At 40.2% G+C, this 20,558-nt stretch overlaps 1 protein-coding gene and 1 non-coding gene across 7 annotated transcripts in view; both read left to right on the top strand.

Moving 5' to 3' along the window:
* The window catches only part of Kat2b (lysine acetyltransferase 2B), a 95,646-nt gene that overhangs the window by 40,473 nt on the left and 34,615 nt on the right, over positions 1–20,558 (top strand). For all 6 annotated transcript variants that reach the window (XM_051204204.1, XM_051204203.1, XM_051204206.1 and 3 more), the window contains exons 3-6: positions 6,497–6,642; positions 9,450–9,542; positions 11,605–11,786; positions 20,208–20,399. In XM_051204204.1, the coding sequence (XP_051060161.1) occupies positions 6,497–6,642; positions 9,450–9,542; positions 11,605–11,786; positions 20,208–20,399 (613 nt within the window). The remainder of the gene's footprint in view (positions 1–6,496; positions 6,643–9,449; positions 9,543–11,604; positions 11,787–20,207; positions 20,400–20,558) is intronic.
* On the top strand, positions 13,500–13,606 carry LOC127236522 (U6 spliceosomal RNA). The gene has a single exon (XR_007835779.1). It is a non-coding gene; the product is annotated as a U6 spliceosomal RNA (small nuclear RNA).

The raw sequence follows: 20,558 nt of genomic DNA, 5'->3' as shown, positions 1-20,558 counted from the left end.
TGACAGACTTTGAAGATTCTCCATGGAAGGCCTCACCCTCCCTGGGGAGCAGAAAGGGGATGGGCTGGGGTTTGGTGGGGGTAATAGGGGAGGATGGGAGGATGAGGGAATTGGGATTGTCATGTAAAACAACCTTGTTTCCAATTTAAATAAAAAAAGGAAAAAAAAATTAAAGTAAGAAAAAAAGTCATAAAAATTTAAAGTCATGAGAACAGGGTGAAGAATGTTTCATATGTCCTTCCCCTAGGTTTTAGTTATTTGCTTTCCTATTTGTTCTACTTTTTATACACACACACACACACACACACACACACACACACACACACACACACCCCTGTGCTGGATAGTTTATGTTGACTTGACACAAGCTAGTGTTACCTTAAAGGAGGGAACTCCTATTGAGAAAATGCCCATGGTGAATGGTGCCACTCTTGGACTGGTAATCCTATAGGAAAGCAGGCTGAGAAAGCCATGAGGAGCACATCAGTAAGCAATACCCTCCATGGCCTGTGCTTCAGCTCCTGCCTCCAGGTTCCTGCTCTGTTTGAGTTCCTGTCCTGACTTCCTTCAGTGGAAGCATAAGCTTAAACAAAACAAAACAAAACCCTTTCTAACCCAAGTTGCTTTTGGTTTTGTTTCATCACAGCTATATCTTTATGTAATCTCTGCTCAGTTTACAATTTCAGTAAGTTTAATATTAATAAAATATGTGTGCCTGATTTTCTCAGCTATCCCCCTAAAAATGTCCTTCATAACACATTTTCCTGTCCTCTAAATATCCAATGTAGAATTGCACAAATAGTTTTGTCTTAGTCTTCTTTAATTTGAAACATTGTCTTTCTTTTTTTTTAAAAAGCAATTTTTAATATATTTGAGGATATGAAAAAAATCCTTCATAAATACTGAAAATACAAATACTTGAATGAAATATTGAAAACAATTCAAGACCTGAAAGTAGAATTTTAACAAAGATATAGAATTACTAAGAAATCTTTTTTTTTTCAATTTCTTTTTAAAACCAAGTCCATTTAAATGAAAACAAACATTTATAGACAATATTTGGGAATTTGGGCATCGTTCTTTCCAAACTACTTCCTGCTGGTAAGGGGCGCTGTCATGGGGGATTCGAAGAAGATTCAGATATCCTAGCTGTAGTCTGTAGGGCTGTTTTGTCCAGCTGTTTTGAATGTAGGATCACCTTGTACTCTGTTTCAGGTGGTCTGGCGTGATCAAACCACATTAGTCTGGAAGGAATCCACAGCTTTTCATTTTCTGTGGAAACAAAAATAGAAATCCTTTTCCCCAGTAACTTGTCTTTCAACTTAAATTTTGGAGTCAAAGCATTTTTTTTTTTAATTTATTATTTTACATGTCGATCCCAGTTCCCTCTCCCTTCCCCCCTCCTTACTTTTCCCCTCTCTGCCCTCTCACATGCACTCTAACCACCCTCCCCTCCCATCCCCCCACCACAATTCCATATGTAGGGGAATACCATCCAGTTGGGGTCATGTAGATCTGACAGGTCATGTGAAGTAGGGACTAGGGCTTCTCTCCTGTCTCTAGGTTAAGGCAGTTATCCCTCCATGGGAGATGTGTTGGAACATTTTCTTAGTGATAGTGACATTTCAGAGAGGCGTGTTTTAAAATTTGAAAACATACTAATTAAAGTGCTAGGGTGGAGGAACATGCCTTTAGTCTAGCACTGGAGAGGCAGGAGCAGGAGGACCTCTGTGAGTTTGAGGTTAGTTGGGGTTTATATGGCAAGTTTCACACTAGCCAAGGCTACATAGAGAGACCTTTCTCCAGAAAGAACAAAGTGTTTGGGGGAGATTCTATCCTCTCTCTCTCTCTCTCTCTCTCTCTCTCTCTCTCTCTCTCTCTGTCTGTCTGTCTTTTGACATAGGGTTTGTCTATGTATCAGCTCTGGCTGTCCTGGAACTCAGTTTGATTAAAGGCATATGCCGCTGTACCTGACTGTAAATTTCTTTTTGATCACCATGCATTTTGTGCTGGAATATGTATATATGAACTGCATATGTGGTGTGTCCATGGAGAGGAGAAGAAGAAGGAGAAGAAGAGGAGGAAGAAGAGGAAGAAGGATAATAATAATAATAATAATAATAATAATGATTAGTAATAGTAGTAGTAATAATAGTAGTAGTAGTACCACTCCACCCACCCCGGATGAAAATAACAAACAGTTATGAGCTGCCATGTTGGTGCTGAACCCAAGTCCTCTGGAAGAAGAACAGCCAGTACTCTTAGTCATAGAGCTGTTTCTCTAGCCTCCAAATTTAAAAGTTCTATATCACCTAAACTCAGGCCCTCAGACACCCTCTACATAGCATATGGCAGATGGACCATTAGTACCTCAGTTCTTTTAAGGAAAACACTAGTATCCTCAAAAAGCAGTCAGAGGAAATGTCAGTACTAGAGAGAGCAGTATGTTGTCGAAAGTAATGAACAACACCTAGGGCATCTATAGAACACTAGCAGCCATTCTGTTCTACAGCTTGATGTACTGTGAGAACAAGCCCAGATAAGGGCAGTGGTTATGAACAGGAGATTCTCCCACACTATTGCTACACTGTCCTGATGAAAACTTCTTGAGGAGCCAGGAAACAGCCATCAAAGCTTAAAACATTATGTCCCAGCCAGGTTTGGCAGGAGCTGGGACTTGGCAGGATTATAAAGTTGAAGCCAGCCAAGACAACTAAGTACACAGTGAGACATTGCCAGGGGGTGGAGGAGGGGCGGGGGGGGGGGTTTGAGGATATATGTGTGGGGTGTGTGTGTGGAAGGGCTGGGCATCGAGGTGCTTGCATGCAATTTCTGCACTTGGGAGATAGAGGCAGGAGAATTGCCAGAAGTTTGAAGCCAGTAGGACAGCCTGGTCTACATAGCAAGTTCCAGGGGGAACCAGGGCCATATAATAAGACTCCTTCTCAAGAAAATAAACCAAACACCACCCCAGAAAAGGAACTGATGGAATTTCCATTATTTCTAAGACTATACATAGTTTGCATCCAAGCTGGATATGTTGGCACACATATCCAAGCAGGCAGATCTCTGAGTTAGGTCAGCTTAGTCTACATAGTGAGACATTGTCTCAAAAGAAAAGAAATAGACTGGTGTGGTGGCATAGGCCTTTTATCCCAGTACTCAGGAGACAGAGTCAAGTGGATCTGAGTTTGGGGCCAGCCTGGTGTATAAAACTAGTTCCAGGACAATCAGGGCTACACAGGGAAATCCTGCCTCAAACAATAATATAATAAAATTAAAAAATTAATTAAGTACATTTTGAAAATGTTATTTTATATTCAACAACAGTATGTGGCTGTCACTTTTGACTTCATGTGAAGAGGTCATTTGTCAGGTCACTTTTTCTGATGTCTAGGCAGGCTCTTCCTTGAGGTCAGTTGGAAGCCTTTAAGGGACTGGCCTCATTTTGGAGATAACTAGGCTAAAAATTTTCATGTCAGTTAATTGCAGAAATAATACATTTTATCATTTTTATTTTTTGGCTGCTCAGGCTGGCCTCCAGCTCTTCATTCTGCTTCCTCGAGTTTATAGGTGTGTTCTTACCAAGTTCCCATCACCAGCTAGCGTCTTCAAATGTCAATCTATTGGTACCTTACCTCCAAAACATAAAAGAGTACCACCAGCAGAGCAAATTGGACTTTAAGATAAATGTGACATGTCATCCTGAAATGACAGCAGTCCTGTCTGTGTCCTTGTATTCCTCTCCATCAACCACCAATTCAGTCTTCTTTGTCACCTTCCAGAGCCACTGCATTTCCTTACATTCCAGACTGCCTTGTCTGTCTCCAGGTAGTCTAATAATGGCCTTGCTCAAACAGCCACATCTCTCAAGACCCTGAGATCACTTGTCTGAGTTACTGTCTCCTTGTTCTAACATCTTTCAAAGGGACTAAAGGGAGGATGTGTTTGCTTTGGTTTGCAAATGTTCAAATGCACTCACATTTAAACCTACAGTACTTTGGGGCTGTTTGTTAGAACTGGACATGCTAAGCTTATCTCTGGATTCCAGGCGCTCAGTCATTCCCCACTCCTGCCAGCACCTCTAACTGTAAAGCAGAACTGTTCACTGATAGCAGCTTGTGCTATGCCCAAAGACTCACTCATTACTAAAAGAAACCCTTACTCTTTGGGGGGGGCGCTTTTTTAGATATATTTATTTTTATTTTATGTGCATGGATGTCTTCTTATATGTCCGTGCACCACATGTGTGCCTGGTCCTTGTGGAGGCCAGAAGAAGGCATTGGATCCTCTGCAACTAGAGTTAACAGATGGTTGTGAACCTTCCTGTGGGTACTAGGAATTGAACTTGGACACTGGAAGACCAGCAAGTGCTTTTAACTGCTGAGCCATCTCTTCAGACCCCTTAATCTTTTCTAAAGAAGATTTTTTTTTGATGTAAATAGGCATCCTTAGATTCTTTTCTCTCTTTTTTAAACTGTGTGTGTGTGTGTGTGTGTGTGTGTGTGTGTGTGTGTGTGTGTGTCTGCTGAGGATTGAATTTAGGGCCTCAAGCACTCTAGGCAAGTGCTGCATGAAACCACATCAGGAATCTGGTATTACAGTCTGAGGTTTAGTGGAGCCAGGATTGATTTTCAGCCTGAGGTGTAGAGGTGAGAGCTAGTAGCCGGCTGCTTTACTTTTCTGATCTTCACCTTGAAGCTGAAACCCCAATATCAGTCTGTGGGGCATTTGTTTGTCATGCTACAGCAAGCATGCTTTCTTAGGACTGGGGACATTGTTAAGAACACTTTCAGCTCTAGTAGAGGACCCAGGGTCCAATTTCTAGCTCATAAATGTTAATGTTAGTGCCATGGTGTCTGACCCTTTCTTCTGGACTTCTTGGGTAACAGATAGGGATATCTGTTCATGCAGGCAAACATACATACAAAAGAATAAATAAATAACTTTTAAAAGAAAAAGGCTAAGTGGTGGTAGCACTCGGGAGGAAGAGTTCAAGGCCAGTCTGGTCTATAGAGTGAGTTCCAGGACAGCCAGGGCTACACAGAGAAACCCTATCTTGAAACAAGCAAACAAAAAAAGAAAAAGATTGTTCTTTATGTATTGTGTTCTTGAAAACTGCCAAGAAAGTAGATTTTAAATGTTCTCATTGCCACAATTGGGTAGACTTCTCTCTCTCTCTCCCCCCCCCACCTCCCCCCCTCTCTCATACACACACATAGAGGCAAAGATGAAAGCAGAGGCAGGCAGATCTCTCTGAGTTTAGGGCTAGCATGGTCTGCATAGTAAATTCCAGGCTAGTCAGGGATATGTAGTAAGACTCTGTCTCAAACAAAACAAAAACCAACCTTCTCTGCACCATCCCCCCCCCCCAAAAAAAAACAAGATAAAAATCAGTAAATTTCAGCATGTAAATCTCTAGTGCCTAACCTGACATCTGTCAGTGTGGCGGCCAGTGAAGTGATGGAAGGTGTGGTTACAAGGTGCTAGCCTGGGAAACAGCCTATTTCATCCACGGCAGCCACAAACCTCAAACCCAGGGGCACTTCTGAAGTTTTCCTTTTTGTAATTAAGTTTAACTTAGCATATAGTAATGGGATTCATTATGGAATTTCATACATATGTACCACTATTCTTAGTCTAACCCAGGACTCTCTGAGTCAGAGCATTGTTCAGTAATCCAGGCTCTACCTAAACACTTCATTCTCCTACCTCAGCCTCCTGGGGGCTGGGATGGCAAATGTTCTCCACCATGCCTAGCTAATCAGTTGCTTTTCAATTTGATAATGCAAAGATGCAGTGTTGATGCTTGTGAATTCAGATGTGTCCACTAGATTTATCCAGGTAAGAAGATTACAAGGATTGCTTTGGCCTCTGAAATTTTTATTGTGTGTATGGGTGTGTTTGTGTACTTGTGTATATGTGTGTGTCTGCCACTGTGTTTATGGAGACAGAGGACAACTGTTTGGAATTGGTTCTTCTGTGTGAGCTAAGCTTGAACTGAGGTTGTCAGTCTTGGCAGTAAATACCTTTATCCATTGAGCCAGCTCATTGAAAGCCACCATGATTGGCTACTTATTATTATTATTATTATTATTGTTATTATTATTACTATTATTATTGTGTGTGTGTGTGTGTGTGTGTGTGTGTGTGAGTGTGGGGTGAACATAACATGGTACATGCAAGGAGGTCAGAGGTCAATTGTGTTCTTCTAGTGTGGGTTCTGGGATTGAACTTATGTCATCAGGCTTGTGTGGCAAGCTGATTCACTTGCTGAGCCATCTTGATGGCTCCACTGTTTTATCTTTTTTTTTATTGGGATCTTGCTCTGTAGTTCATGCTTGCCTGGAATTTTGTGTTGCACCTGTCTCAGCATGCCAAGTGTTGGGACTATAGCCAAGTGCCACCATGTTAGGTGTTAACCTTCTGTTTTACTGTGGATAATGTTTGTGACTGCATCTTTCGTCTTACACCTCTTCCTTTGTCTCACCTTAAGCTGCTCATGTTTCCCACTTGGAGAATGTGTCAGAGGAGGAAATGAACAGACTCCTGGGAATTGTATTGGATGTGGAGTACCTCTTTACCTGCGTCCACAAAGAAGAAGATGCAGATACCAAACAAGTTTATTTCTACCTATTCAAGGTGAGATTTTTTTTAACATTTTATTTATTTTTTATTACATTTAATTACTTATTTGTATGTGTGTATGTATGCACCTGTACTCACACATGTCATAGCTCACATGTGGAGATCAGAGAACAGCTTGTGTGAGTCATTTTTCTCTTTCCCCCATTGGGGCTACAGGGATTAACTCAGGTTGTCAGCTTTGGTAGCAAGCACCTTTCATGAATGTTGTACCTGCAAAATCCAGAGAGGCTATTGGATCCCTTGGAGCTGGAGTTATAAGCAGTTGTGAACCGTCTAACATAGATGTTGGAAAATGAACTGACCCATCTTTCCAGCCCTCAATGTTTTTTTGAAACATTCTATGTTTTCCTCAAACTCTCTGTGTAGCTGAGGCTTGCTTTAAATGCCTGACCTTCTTGCCTTTACCTTCTAGGACCTAGAATGTAGGTGCTGGCATTTCAGTTATAGGCCACTGTGCCCTGTATGAGGTGAGACTTTCACATTTCTAAAGCAAAAGTTTAGACCAGCCCAAACCCATGTGCAGTTTGTGGGTGGAAGACATTCAGGTTTGCTCCTGAGGCTTTGCTTCTTCAGGAGTCTAATATGAGCTCTGTGAATACCTTCACATGTGTGTACAAAATTGAACCTCTCCATCACATATGTTTATAGATTTAACATCCACCAAATAAGTGTTTATCACAGCCTGAAATTGTAGATGGCATTGGGTTATCTTGAGGGACAGAACTGTAATGAGACATAGTTGTTCTGTTATGGATTTGTCAGTCAAGGAGATGTTTTTGCAATGTTAAAACCTGTGAGGGGAAAAGAGCCAATTCCTGCTCAGGAAGCTTGTACACTAGAGAGGTTGTGGTGTGCAGGCATGGCACTGGCCTTCCAGGTAGAGCCTGGATGGAGGTGTCAACAGAAGGAAGCCAAGCTGAGGTTCTTTTGCTTCTGGGGACATCTTTGATGTCACTGATTATTGCTGCCACTCCCTGGAGTTGCTGCTTTTTGTGCCTTTCCTCCCAACAAACAGCTGTTCACAGGTGCTGATGGGGCAATTTGCCAAAACCAGATTCCTAAAGGAGGTGGCAGAAGAACAATTAAAACATGAGCACTGGGACTGGAGAGATGGCTCCATGGTGAGCATTTGGGTTCAGCATCTTATAAAGACACACACAAGGAAGTGAACCACCTGTGCTTCTTTGCAGATGACATTGTATTGCACAACCCTTGCAAAAATGTTAGGAAATATACCAAAGCAGAAGGCATGGCCAGGAAACGTGTGCCAATGTCTGTATTTTCTTTCAGGATTCACTTTGTTTGTTTGTTTTGTTTTACAAGATTAGTTTTGAAATACTGTCTCTGAGATTTCCAGACTGAATGTGAACTCACAATCTTCTGTCTCGTCACTCTTGTCCTGGGGTTACAAGCACAGGCCCCCATGCCTAGTTATTTCCATAGATTTTTATGAAACCAACTAACCTCCCCTCCCTGGTTGCTCTCTTTCTCTATAGTGCTTTTTTTTTATGTGTGAGTGTTTGGCTTGCATGTATGTCTGTTTATCACATGAGTGCAAGACATATACTACAAAACTTTCTTCTTTTAATAAGAACAACTATGCTTAACTTACATTTATTTTTAATTTTAGTTTTTATTCCTTGTGGTACTGGGGATTGAAACCAGGGCTGTATGTACCAGACAAGTCCTTTATTGAGCTGTATTTTAGCCTCAGCTTGTTTTGCGTGACACAGAGAGCTGAGTTAGCCATGAAATTCCCTCTTTGTGTGTCTGCTGGGATTCTCTCCAGAAATTCTTGTAGTTTTTGTCTTCTAAACATTTGCTCTGTGATCCTTCGTTCCTTCGTTCCTTCCTTCCTTCCTTCCTTCCTTCCTCTTATTTTATATTAACTGAGGGATTGGGGGTAAATAGAAGACAGAGGGACAAGGAGAATTCATTTTTTTTTCTAAAGTTTTAGGGTACTACTGGGATATTCACAGATGGGGTGGGTGGGGGATTGATTCACACTATGTCATCATGTTGGGCCCGTCAGGTGGCAACTTGCAGACATGGCTGTGAGGTTTGAGTCATCTGCTTGCATCTGGGCAGATTCAAGCTGTTTCTGCTTTGGAGAAAGATCTTAGTTGAGGGAGAACAAGGACTGCATAGCTGCAGCTGCTGTTTCTCTCAGAGCAAGTGCCCCCTGCAGCTTTTGCTGCTCTGCCAAGTGAAGGTGCTGGTAGACTTTCTATCCTGTAGTCATGTGGCTTGCAGTATTACCCTTATTACCCTGGGTCATAGCACTGTGGTCCCTGCTCCCTTCCCCCAACCCCTGCATCTTCAAACAACAGCACAGACATACTTGCTTCGGAAATCAGAATCCAAGATGGCCACATCACAGTTTTGTCTTCCAACCATCCCTTTTTCTTTTCTTTTTTCCTTTCTTTTCTTTTGACTAGGTCTTTCTATGCAGTCTAGGTTAGTTCTTATGTGACTAAGTAGAATATAGACTTTAAGCAAAGTCATGTGAGGTGGTAACTGCTAGACCTTGTGTGGTGTGGTATGTGTGGTATGGTCTCTCTCTCTCTCTCTCTCTGTGTGTGTGTGTGTGTGCGTTTCAAGTGCCAGTTATGTTGGTAAATACTAATAATTCTATCATTTGGGAAGCTAAGGATGACAAAGGTCATGAGTATAAGATCAGCCTGGACTACATAGAGAAGACCCTGTCTCAGAAAACCAAAACTATAAACCACATACCCAGAAGCATACCATAAAAAGCCTTTCAAACTAAAGTTTGTTAAAAAAAAATGATTTCTTTGCAGCTCTTGAGAAAGTCTATTTTACAAAGAGGAAAACCTGTGGTTGAAGGCTCATTGGAGAAGAAGCCCCCGTTTGAAAAGCCCAGTATTGAACAGGTAAATGTTTTTGAGGATCTCTTTAAATGAACTTGAGGCTGAAAGGCCCCTCCAAGTTTTTGTGTGCTGGGGCTCACACCTGGAACCTTGTGAAGAGTCAGCATACACTGTTAAACTACACTCTAGCTTGAGAACTTCTGAGCTTGCTTCCACATTTCTCCATAGGTCTTGCATCCATCCCACCCAACTTAAGGTGTTAACACAAAGATTGTGGAATCACCTAGGACACTCTGACTCCCACAGTCATGCTCACTTGAATAAATAATATGGCTTTTGTCTTAGTGTATTGGCACTTAAACTCCACTCTGTATGTAGGGGAAAATGCATAAAACATGTAGTTGGTAGGAATTCATAAAATGTGCCTTGTTTTTGCTCTTGATGTTTTAAAATTAAGTCATTGTGTTTTATTCGGCATTGTCTGAAAAGCCCATTGAAGAGAGAAGGCATTCATTAATGATGTAGAAAACATTGTATGGGGGGGGGGTGGTCAGTTAATTGTCATTCTAGCTTTGTTTCTGTTGCTGTGATAAAATACTTTTTAAAAACGTAGTTTCAGAGGAGAAAGGGGTTTTATTAGGCTTACAATCCAGGTTATTGTCTTTCATAGCAGGGAAGTCACATGGCAGGAGCTCCACAAAGCTCATTAGATTATATTCACAGTCAAGAGAAGAGAGAAATGGATGCATAAGGGCTTGGCTTCTCTACTCTTATAAAGATCAGCCCCTCAGTCATAGGGGATGGTGCCACCTTTAGTTCATCCCATATCAATAAACTCGATTATGACCACCCCTTGAAGATGTGCCCAAAGGTCAACCCAATGTAAACAGTCACTCTTTGGGTCTCCTTCCCCAGGTGACTCTAGTATCAAGTTGACAGAGCTAATCATCCCAAAATTATACCAGAGTCTTTATAAATAAATGAACATTTTTGTAAGTTAGTTTTCCGAGAGAACAGATTTTTCTTTGCTTTTCTCTTCTTCCTCTCCTTCCTTCCTTTCTTCCTTCCTTCCTTCCTTCCTTCCTTCTTCCTTTATTTTGAGTCAGGGTTGTTACGAGCAGGCCTGGTCCCACAGCCTCAAATAACACACAGAGAGGCTGAATTAGATATAATGCTGTTGGCCTGTTACTAGTATTACTTATTGGCTAGCTCCGTCTTAAATATTAACTTCTATTAATCTGAGTATTTCCACGTGGTCTTATCTTACCAGAGAGAGGATAGGGACCTCTGTTCTCTTGGTCCTAAATTTTGAATCTCCTCCCTACTACTTCTCAAATCCTCCTTGTCTTCTAGTCCCACCTGTCTTGCTTTCCTATTGGCCAACAGTACGTTATTCTTTAACCAATACGAGAAACATATTTACAGAATGACATCTCCCATCACAGGGTTTCTCTGTGGAACTCACTATGTAGGCCAGGATGGTCTCAAACTCAGAAACCTGCCTGCCTTTGCCTCCTGAGTGCTGGGATTCAAGGTGTGTGCCACCACTGAAAGTAAGTTTCATGTTGATTCTAAACTAATAAGAGTTCTTTTTTTTTTTTTTTTTTTTTTGTGATGAGATGAGAATATTCTATAGAAAATTTAGATTAATCTACAATTCTCTTGGGAAAGTGCACATTTTTGCATGTTTTTTCTTCCTCTGATATCCTAGCTAAAACTAAAACAGTGTTAATAAAGGTATATATTTTAGTGTTTAGTTTAATGAAGGATCAGGTAGCAAAGTTTTAAAAATTTCACAGATAGAAACATTTATCCAAGAATCTCATTCTGCATGTTTTCTCATTTAAGGGGTTTTGGCCCTTTTCATCTGTGTCCATGAATTTCTCTTTTGATGCTCCAGGATTGAAGTGGTAACAGAATCAGTCTGTTTTGTTACTTTTTCTACCACTGTGACCAGAGGGGAGATTTCCCCTGGCAGTACTGTTTATTTTGAAGGGAAGGGAAGACATGTTTGTGGACTGAGAATTGTCTTTTCTTTTGCTAATAACTACTGAGATAACTGGGTGTGTTCAGTGTTAGTGTGGTTATATGGCTACATGAGCATGTTTCCTTCCATTCTCTTCAGGGTGTGAACAACTTTGTACAGTACAAGTTTAGTCATTTGCCATCAAAAGAGAGGCAGACAACAGTAGAGCTGGCCAAGATGTTTCTGAACCGAATCAACTACTGGCACCTAGAAGCTCCATCTCAGCGGAGACTACGGTCTCCCAATGATGACATCTCTGGATACAAGGAGAACTACACAAGGTAATTGAGCTGAGATACTGTACTTTGGCTCCAAACATGAAATTACTATTTGCCTCTGCAGGGAAGTCCAGTTATTATGGTGATTCCACCAACTCAGAGAACGTCCCTGTGTAGTTTAATGTTCAAGTTCTTAGCTTGTTTTTTAAAATCAGCTATTTATTTATTTGTTTATTTTTTCACTGCCGTGCCACTTGTGTGGAGGTAAGAAAGCAACTTGTAGGGATTTGTTCTCTCCTTCTAGTGTGTGATACAGAGGGATGTGACCTAGTCCCCAGTTTTAGATGCATGTACTGTTACCCATTGAGCCATCTCACTGGCCCTGATAGTATTTTGGATATATTAAACTAAATAACATTATTTGAACTTGTACTTTTTATTTCTTCAATGTGGCTACTATCTCATTTATATGCCAGTGGCATACACCTTTAATTCCAACACTTGGTAGGCAGCCTGGTCTACATTAGTGAGTTCAGGTCAATCAGAGCTATATAAATGAGAACCTGCCTCAAAGGAAGAAAAAAATGTAAGAGCTAATGTATCGATTGTATTTTACAAATAATTAACCCTTTTGTGTTAATTTTAATGAGAAGGGTATAAAATCACATAACAAACTGAACAAACTAGACATGAAGGGTAAATTAGAAAACAAACCATTTGGCACATTCAGTATACAAAATAAAAGACCTTCATTTATCTTCATTTAAGCATCCTTCGCCAGGATTATCCATTTTATCTTATGTCATGACATTCTTACTGTGTGTGTTTGTTTGAGAGAGGGCACATGTAACCCAGATAGCCTTGAACTCACTATATCCCAGGCTGGTTTTTAACATAGGATTCTCTGTTCAGTGTCATGAATTCTGAGATGGCAGCTGTACATCACCAAGCCTGTCTTTGTAGTTCTTACAGAAGAAAATTCAAGTTCATCAATTAAAAAAAAAAGAGAGAGAGAGAGAGAGACCAAACAAAACAAAACAAAAACAAAAACAAATCAGATAATTAAAAGAAGAGGTACTGTGTGTATGCACACCCGTGATTCTATGTACTCAGGAAGCAGAGGCTGGAGGACTGTGAGTCCCAGGCCAACCTGGACTATAGACTACATAGAAAGAAGCTTTGTCTTTAAGAGGAGAGTTTAGAGTAGAAGGGAGTGAAGAGGGAAATAATTAAGTGTAAAAGCAACATGAGAGACATTGCCATATTTTAGAAAACAAAATAAAACAAGGTGTTGTGGCACACACCTTTGATGGCAGCAGTCAGGAGGCAGAGGCAGGCAGATCTCTGAGTTCAAGACAGCCTGACCTACAGAGTGAGTTTCAGGACAACCAGGGCTACACAGAGTAACCCTGTTTTCAATAAACGAACAAACAAAAAAATAAAAGTAAAGAATAGAGGGTGGCATTGGGAACTATCAAGAAATGAGTAGAACATATTAATAGATACTTAGGGAATAGCAAGTTCCAAGTGAGCCTAGGGATTGTCTCTTTCTCTACCTCTGTGAGCTGTGGACCCATCTCTTCTTCCCTGATGCAGTTCCTTCTTTCATGAAGTTATATTCTGTGGGAATTTGCACTGCTGTCTTGCATAAAACAGATGCAGAGAAGATTTTGGGAGTTATTTGCACCCATACACAGTGCTGTCTAAAACACAGTCTGCCAATCTGGGGATTGTGTAGCTATATGATAAACAAGAATAATGGAGAACTGAACAAGAGTGTCCTCAGTAGCACATACGCTTCAACTGGAACGATACAGAGAAGATTAACATGGCCACTATGCAATGATGACACACATTCATTCATTGAAGCATTCCATATATTTATTTCAATTTTTTTTCAGGGTCCCCTAAAGATGCCATCACTCCCCAGAAAACAGGAACTGATTATAAGATCACAACATCCACATGGGGTGGATGATTTTTGGTCATATGATGGTGGTTTGTCATCATTTGGTAGGGTTGCTTACAGTTGTTATTGGACATAGTCAGGGAGGGCACCAAACAAAGGAAATTAGATTCAGGGATCCTGTTCTGAATAGAAAAGGGGGGATATAGAAATAATAGGATGAAAGGGTAAATCATTGAATCTACTTTGGAAGAAAACAAACAAACAAACCAAAAACCCCAAACCAATAACGACCTTTAAAAACCAAAAAACAAAAAACTATTAATCTCAAATATTTTACATTGATATGGATTTTGTATATTGATACAAATTTAGGGTTATTTTTGTTGTACTATATATAAATATATGTTTATACCCTTGTTTTAAGATTTTTTTACATTACTATAAATATAGGGTTATTTTTGTTATGCTATATATGTTTCTACTTTTATTTAAGGTATTTTCATATATTGATACAAATTTAAGGTTATTTTTGTTATACTGTATATGTTTCTGTTCTTATTCAAGGCATTATATCTATGCAGCTCATTTAAACATATACTGTAAAGTTCTAGTCTTTGAAAGCTATTAAGGATAACTGAAGATGGACATTTCTATTTTACCTGATCCTGCAGCCTTTTAGTCCCAAGTAAATACACAGAGGCTTATATTGATTAAGAACTGTTTGGCCAATAGCTTACTTAATTATTAACCTATTTCTATTAATCTTTGTCTTTCCATGTGGTCTTGACTTACTGGAAAATGTCCTGCATCCTATCTTTCCGGTAGCTACATGTTGTCTCCCTGGCGTCTTCTTTCTGTATCCTCTCTTCAGAATTCTCCTTGTCTGGTAGCTTGTCTATACTTCCTTCCTGGCTACTGTCCAGTTAGTGTTTTATTCATCAACCAGTAAGAGAAACATATTAACTACATACAGAAGGACCTTCCCCATCAGATAATAAGAAAGACAGGTTAACAGTTAATCATTTATGACAATCAAACTTGTAGTTATGTTAGGGATGTTTTCACAGTTAAACTGATGTATTGTAGATAGATAGGTGGTCTCCAAACAGTTCAGAGTCCTACATTTAAGATGTTTTAATAACCTAAGGTTTTTTTATGACAGTGAGACACATCTGCTCCTGGCAGTACCTGTCTACTTCATAAAAGTATAATGGGCACTAAAGGACCTCAACATGGAATTTACTTTCATTTTGACAAAGCTAGCCATTTGGGCAAGCTGTTTTGACTGCTGACAGCATACTGTACAAACTGGACAAGCAGAACACAAAGGAATAAGATTGCCAAACTTTGCCAAGGCAAGGTGGTACAATCCTTCAAATTTCCTGCTTCACAGAAATGTTTGTCAGAACTCTAGGCCTGTAGGCTGTGGAGGAGCCTTTGGACTGTCCAGGTAGCCAGTTGTTGCTGTCATTTCTATAGTGGTGAAAGTTGCACTCCCTATTTACTCAAGTAATAGTATATCCTTCTTGGGTCCCTGATGGAGTTGAAGATGAAATAGTTGTTATAGTTGCCTTTGTTACTAAATTAAAAAAAAAAAAAAGATACCCACAAAAGAGGTGTAAAGTGTACAAGGCTGAGAGACATAAAAGCTTATATTGTTTATCTAAGAAAATGTTTTGAAGTTTAAGAAAATAGTTTGAGGTCTAAAGAAATAGACCTAATACAAGTTAGGATAAGAAGTGAATTCTTCAAGGAATAAAACTTTGGAGCCACCAAGATTGGATAGATAATGGAATGTTTTCTCTGAATTTGTCACATGCAGATGACCTGGACATTGTGAATATAATTTTTATCTGAGAATTGTTCTTATTGTTTATAATTTTATTATATTAGAGTTGAAAGTTTTTTTTCTTTTATTTAGACATAAAGGGGAAATGTGGAATAATCTCTTTGTACACTGTGAACATGTGTCTTTGCCAAGGCACTTTCTGAGTGGTTTAATAAAGAGCTGAATGGCCAATAGCCAGGCAGGAAGAGTTTAAGTGGGACTTCTGGTCACAGGAGAAGGAGAGGAGATGAATTTAGGTGAGGGAGAGATGCCAGAGAAAACAGGAGGTGCAAGGTGGAAGAGAGGTAAAATTCCATGAGGCAAAACATGTATTAAAATAAATGTGTTAATTTAAATTGTAAGTGCTAGTGGGCCAAGTCTAAGCTATAGGTCAAGCTTTCAAAATTAATAAGGCTCCATGTCATTTTTTGTGAGCTGGTAGCCCCCAAAAAATTGTGTCTATAGTGAGTATTTGAATGTGATCTTTGAAGCTGTGATGGCATCTGATAGAAACAGCAGAGGAACCTTTTGGTGCTCATCATCCATAGCCTACAGGCAAAGGTGGAGGCAGCCCAAGTTCCCACATGCACTGGGACCTGTTCATTTCTAGACCAAGAGCCTCTATTCATAATATCAGGAAATGAAGGTAGATTCACTCAACTCCCTGCATTTTCTATCATGTCCTTTGATGAAGAAAGCCAAGTGGGGAGAAGAACCCAGCAAAGTTGGGAGCTAAAATAAGAAGCCCCATACTCATTGAATATAACATTAGCTTGGAAATGTGGCAAAATGGTATTTTCTTTAGCGATACTGGATTCAGAGATGATGGTACTTGTTTCAGAGTAACCTGTAAAGCTTTATTCAATAATAATAATAAAAAAAACCAAAAAACAACCTGTGGCAACACACACCTGTAATTTTAGTCCTCAGCATGTAAAAACAAGGAGGATCAGGAGTTCAAGGCCAGATTAAGCTACAGGAGACCCTACCTAAATATACAAACTAAATGAAGCAGATTTAACAGTGTTGTTTGTTACCATTATGAATAAAAGAAAAAAATATTTCAAGATTTAAATTTCAACTTAGCCAGTCCTGGTAGCATACTCCTTTAATCCCAGTTCTTGGGAGGTAAATGGATCTCTGAGTTTGAAGCCAGTCTCTACCATTTAGCTAGTTCCAGGCCAGCCAGGACTACAAAGAGAGACTATTTCAAACAAACAAACAAACTAACAAAAAAAAAAAAAAACACAACTAAAATTTTTATTGTATTTATTACCTGCCATCCTTGTAACAGAAATGCCACCTTCATAGAGTATCAGCTGGCTGTCATGTAAGTCAGAACCACACAGATATGGGGAAAATGAACCTCCCAGTGGTGCATGCTTTTAACTCCAGTACTCAGGAGACTGGAGCAGGAGGCTTTTGAGTTCAAGACAAGCCTGCATGAAACTCTGAGGAGTTGAGATAGTAAGAACACTAAAAGTATAGCTATCTATGCCGGGCGTAGTGATATACATCTTTAATCCAAGAAATCCAGAGGCAGAATTTGAGACTAGCCTGGTCTACAAAGTGAGTTCTGGGATAGCCAGGACTGCTACATAGAGAAACTATGTCTCAATAAACAACAAACAAACCAAAACATAACAAAAGAAAAAAATATTGCCATCTATCTATATGATCAATGTGGAAAATTCCCAGTTACTTTGATTAAAAGTGTGTTACGTTATGAAGGTTATCAAGCCTGGTTTATGCAGTATTGAGGACTGAATTCTGGGCCTGCATGCAAGGCAAGCAATGTACAAACTGTGTTATAACTCTGGCCCTGTTTTCTTGTATTTTAATGTCAAATCATAAATAGTGTCAGGATAATCAGAGTTACAAGGAGTTGGACTTCTGATTACTAAGGTTTATCACCAGCTCCTCTCATCCCCAGATGCTCTTTCTGTCTTAGTTATGGTTCTGTTGCTGGAAGAGACCCTATGACCACTGCAACTCCTTTTTTTAATTAATTAATTTTTATTTTTAATTTTATATATAAATCCAAGTTCTACCTCCCTCTCCTCATCCCTCTTCCCTTACTTTCCCCTCCCCCACCCCTGTCCACTCCTCAGAGGGTATGGCCTTCCATGGGGAGTCAGTGAAGTCTGCCCCTGTGTCTAGGCTGAGCAAAGTATCTCTCCATAGGGAATGAGCTCCAAAAAGCCAGTTCATATACTAGGGATAGATCTTGGACCATTATCAGTGGCCTTATAAACAGTCCACCCATTGTCACCTGCATTCAGGAGTCTGATTCCAAAGATGTCAGTCCAGAGTCAGTGGGTGAGCTCTCAGTAGCTCGGGTCAGCTGTCTTTGTGGGTATCCCCAAAATGGTTTTGACTCCTTTGCTCATATTGTCACTTCTCCCTTTCTTTGACTTGACTCTGGGAGCTGGACCTAGGGCTTAGCTCTGGATCTCTGCATCTGCTTCTATAAGATGTCATTGTTTTATTACGCTGAGTAGTACACCACATTTTCTTGGATTCAATTTGCCAGTATTTTAATAAGTTTTTGCAGCATTGTTCATGAGGGAAATTTGTCTGTAATACTTTTTCTTAGTTTCCTGTAACCCCAGTACCCAGGTATATGAGCTAGCAGGATTGCTGTGAGTTGAAGGCCAGGCTAGATCATAGAGTATGACTATGGGACGGGGAGCAAGCAAAAAGCCTCTTTCTTCTTTTCTCCCATCTTCTCTCTTTCCATCCTTCTGTCCATTCCCACTTCCCTGTGTAGCTTAGACTAGTGTTGAACCTGCTACCTTCCTGCCTTACCCTTCCAGATAAGGGAAATTATAGGTGTGTATGGTCATGAAAGTCTTTCTCCAAAGTGAAACATTACTGCTCCATTGCTACTACCCATTCTGTAGTATGGGGGTTAGGTACAGGATGAAGTGAAAAAACAAAAACAAAAACCCGAGATCACAGATGTGCCCAGTGATTTGCTGCTCATTTCCATCTTCTTTCACCTTGCATGTGGTGGCCTCACTAAAGGGAGGACAGAGAGGATGGTTTGCAAAATGACACATTCCAAAGGTGTTTTTCTAGTTTAGAGCTGCATTCTGGGACTCCCATGATTTGTGCTTGTTGCTGTTCCTGCGAGATGCGGTCTGTGTCTGCTGACACAGGGCTGTTTTTGATTCTTTTCATTCTCTAGCATCAGTGTTGGAAGGAGTTTTCCAAATCAGATGGCCCCTATTGGCAGCTCACTGCAGACCTGTGGTCAGATCAAGGAAGCCTGGTTCCTTTCCCATCCTCCACAGAGTATTCATAGGCAACAGTTGTTCAAAGCTTACTACTTCCTACACTTGACTGGGTTTTAAATAGTCTTAAAACTCTTTACCTTCTCCCCACAGCTTCAGTGGTAAAAGAGTGTTGCCTAGGCAATTCATTCATGTTTTTCATTCACTCATTCATATATCATAAGAAAGAAAAGTGTGTGTGTGTGTGTGTGTGTGTGTGTGTGTGTAAGGGAACAGTGTTAATATTTAGCTAGCCCAGATTGGCTTCAAACTTTAGTGGTACTCCTACCTTAGCCACCTGAGTTCTGGGCTATCATGCCTAGCTTCATAGGTATTTATTTATTTCTATTACATTATATTTATGTAGTGTGTAGGAATTGGTTCTTTCCTTCTCCCATCTGGGTCTCGGGATGGAACTTTGGCTGTCAGGCAGCATGTGACTTCCCTTGAGTGATCTTATGAATGGGAATGTCTCTGTTGCTTTTCCTCTTTCTTTACCACTTATACAGTTTATGTATTTTTTTTTTTTTCTTTTCAGTTCTGGGGATCAAGCCCAGGGCCTTGCTTGTGTTAAGAAAACTGTACCCTCTGAGCTATGTCCCAAACCTTGCTTTATATACATACTTCCTTCTTTAATTTAAACATAAATTAAGTACTTTATACTATTAAAATATATTATACCTACCAAATAATTTATAGAAAGCAGTCATTTCTAAACTCTCTGCAATTAGACAAGGTCATTTAGGCCACTTAGATTTGATATTATGTGCATTTTTCAAATGCTTACTATTATTAAAAATAGTAACAGATGAATATGTTTTCTAATTGATGTGATCTATCAATCTTACTTTACATGAACCAGTGAAAGTATTATACCACACAGCACATCTGATTATGCTGCATTTTTGAATTCCCAAGATTCAGTGACCCAGGCAGGTGGCCATACTTCCCTTGGTGTTCAATGAGTTAGGTACAAATTTTCTTCCATGGCCCTTAGGCGTTTCCCTGTAGGCATGCAGGAATGTTGGGCACAATCTTCAGTACTCATCCACTTCAGCATTCAGAGTGCTGGGTTTGTAGGCCATAGCTCCTGAACTATAATTTCATTCTGTACCTTAAACATGCTATCTCATACCATAGAAAATCCAGTGAATTAGCTATGACTTGTCCCTGTTTTATAGGCAAGGAACTGGGCATGGGAGAATGTAATATTTCCATGTTGACAGTATTGGATTTCAGGTTTCCTGCATGATGACAGAATGGGAGGAGTCCCACATGGGTGGAGTCACAGGTGTGTGTATAAGGGCCAGCTGCTCTCATCCCAGGTGCACTACCTGGTAGTGATCTTGTTGGCTGTCATCAAAGGCCTAGTTCTTTCTGCTAAGCTCCATCATCTAGGTCTCTGTGATTGGGTGTTTTGGATGACTGGGACTTGGTGGACCACTGATGGCACTTATCTGCTCTTCTTACAGGTGGTTGTGCTATTGTAATGTACCCCAGTTCTGTGACAGCCTACCTCGGTATGAAACCACAAAGGTGTTTGGGAGAACATTGCTTCGCTCAGTCTTCACCATCATGAGACGACAACTCTTGGAGCAAGCCAGGCAGGAAAAAGACAAATTGCCTCTTGAGAAGCGCACGCTAATCCTCACACATTTCCCAAAGTAAGAGGGTGTGTTGCTTGTGAGGTTTTCCTTTATCCCAGGGTCTGAGGTTGTGGAGAAAATGCTAAAGCCTACTTTAGAGCCAAAATCATGAACATCAGAGAAAGAGTCCTGAGAGGAAGGACTCTCACTTCCCAGGAGAGTTCTCTGCATTTCATA

This window comes from Phodopus roborovskii, unplaced genomic scaffold, assembly GCF_943737965.1.
Source record: "Phodopus roborovskii unplaced genomic scaffold, PHOROB, whole genome shotgun sequence".
Taxonomy (NCBI): domain Eukaryota; kingdom Metazoa; phylum Chordata; class Mammalia; order Rodentia; family Cricetidae; genus Phodopus; species Phodopus roborovskii.
This window is presented reverse-complemented; position numbering and strand designations above follow the sequence as displayed.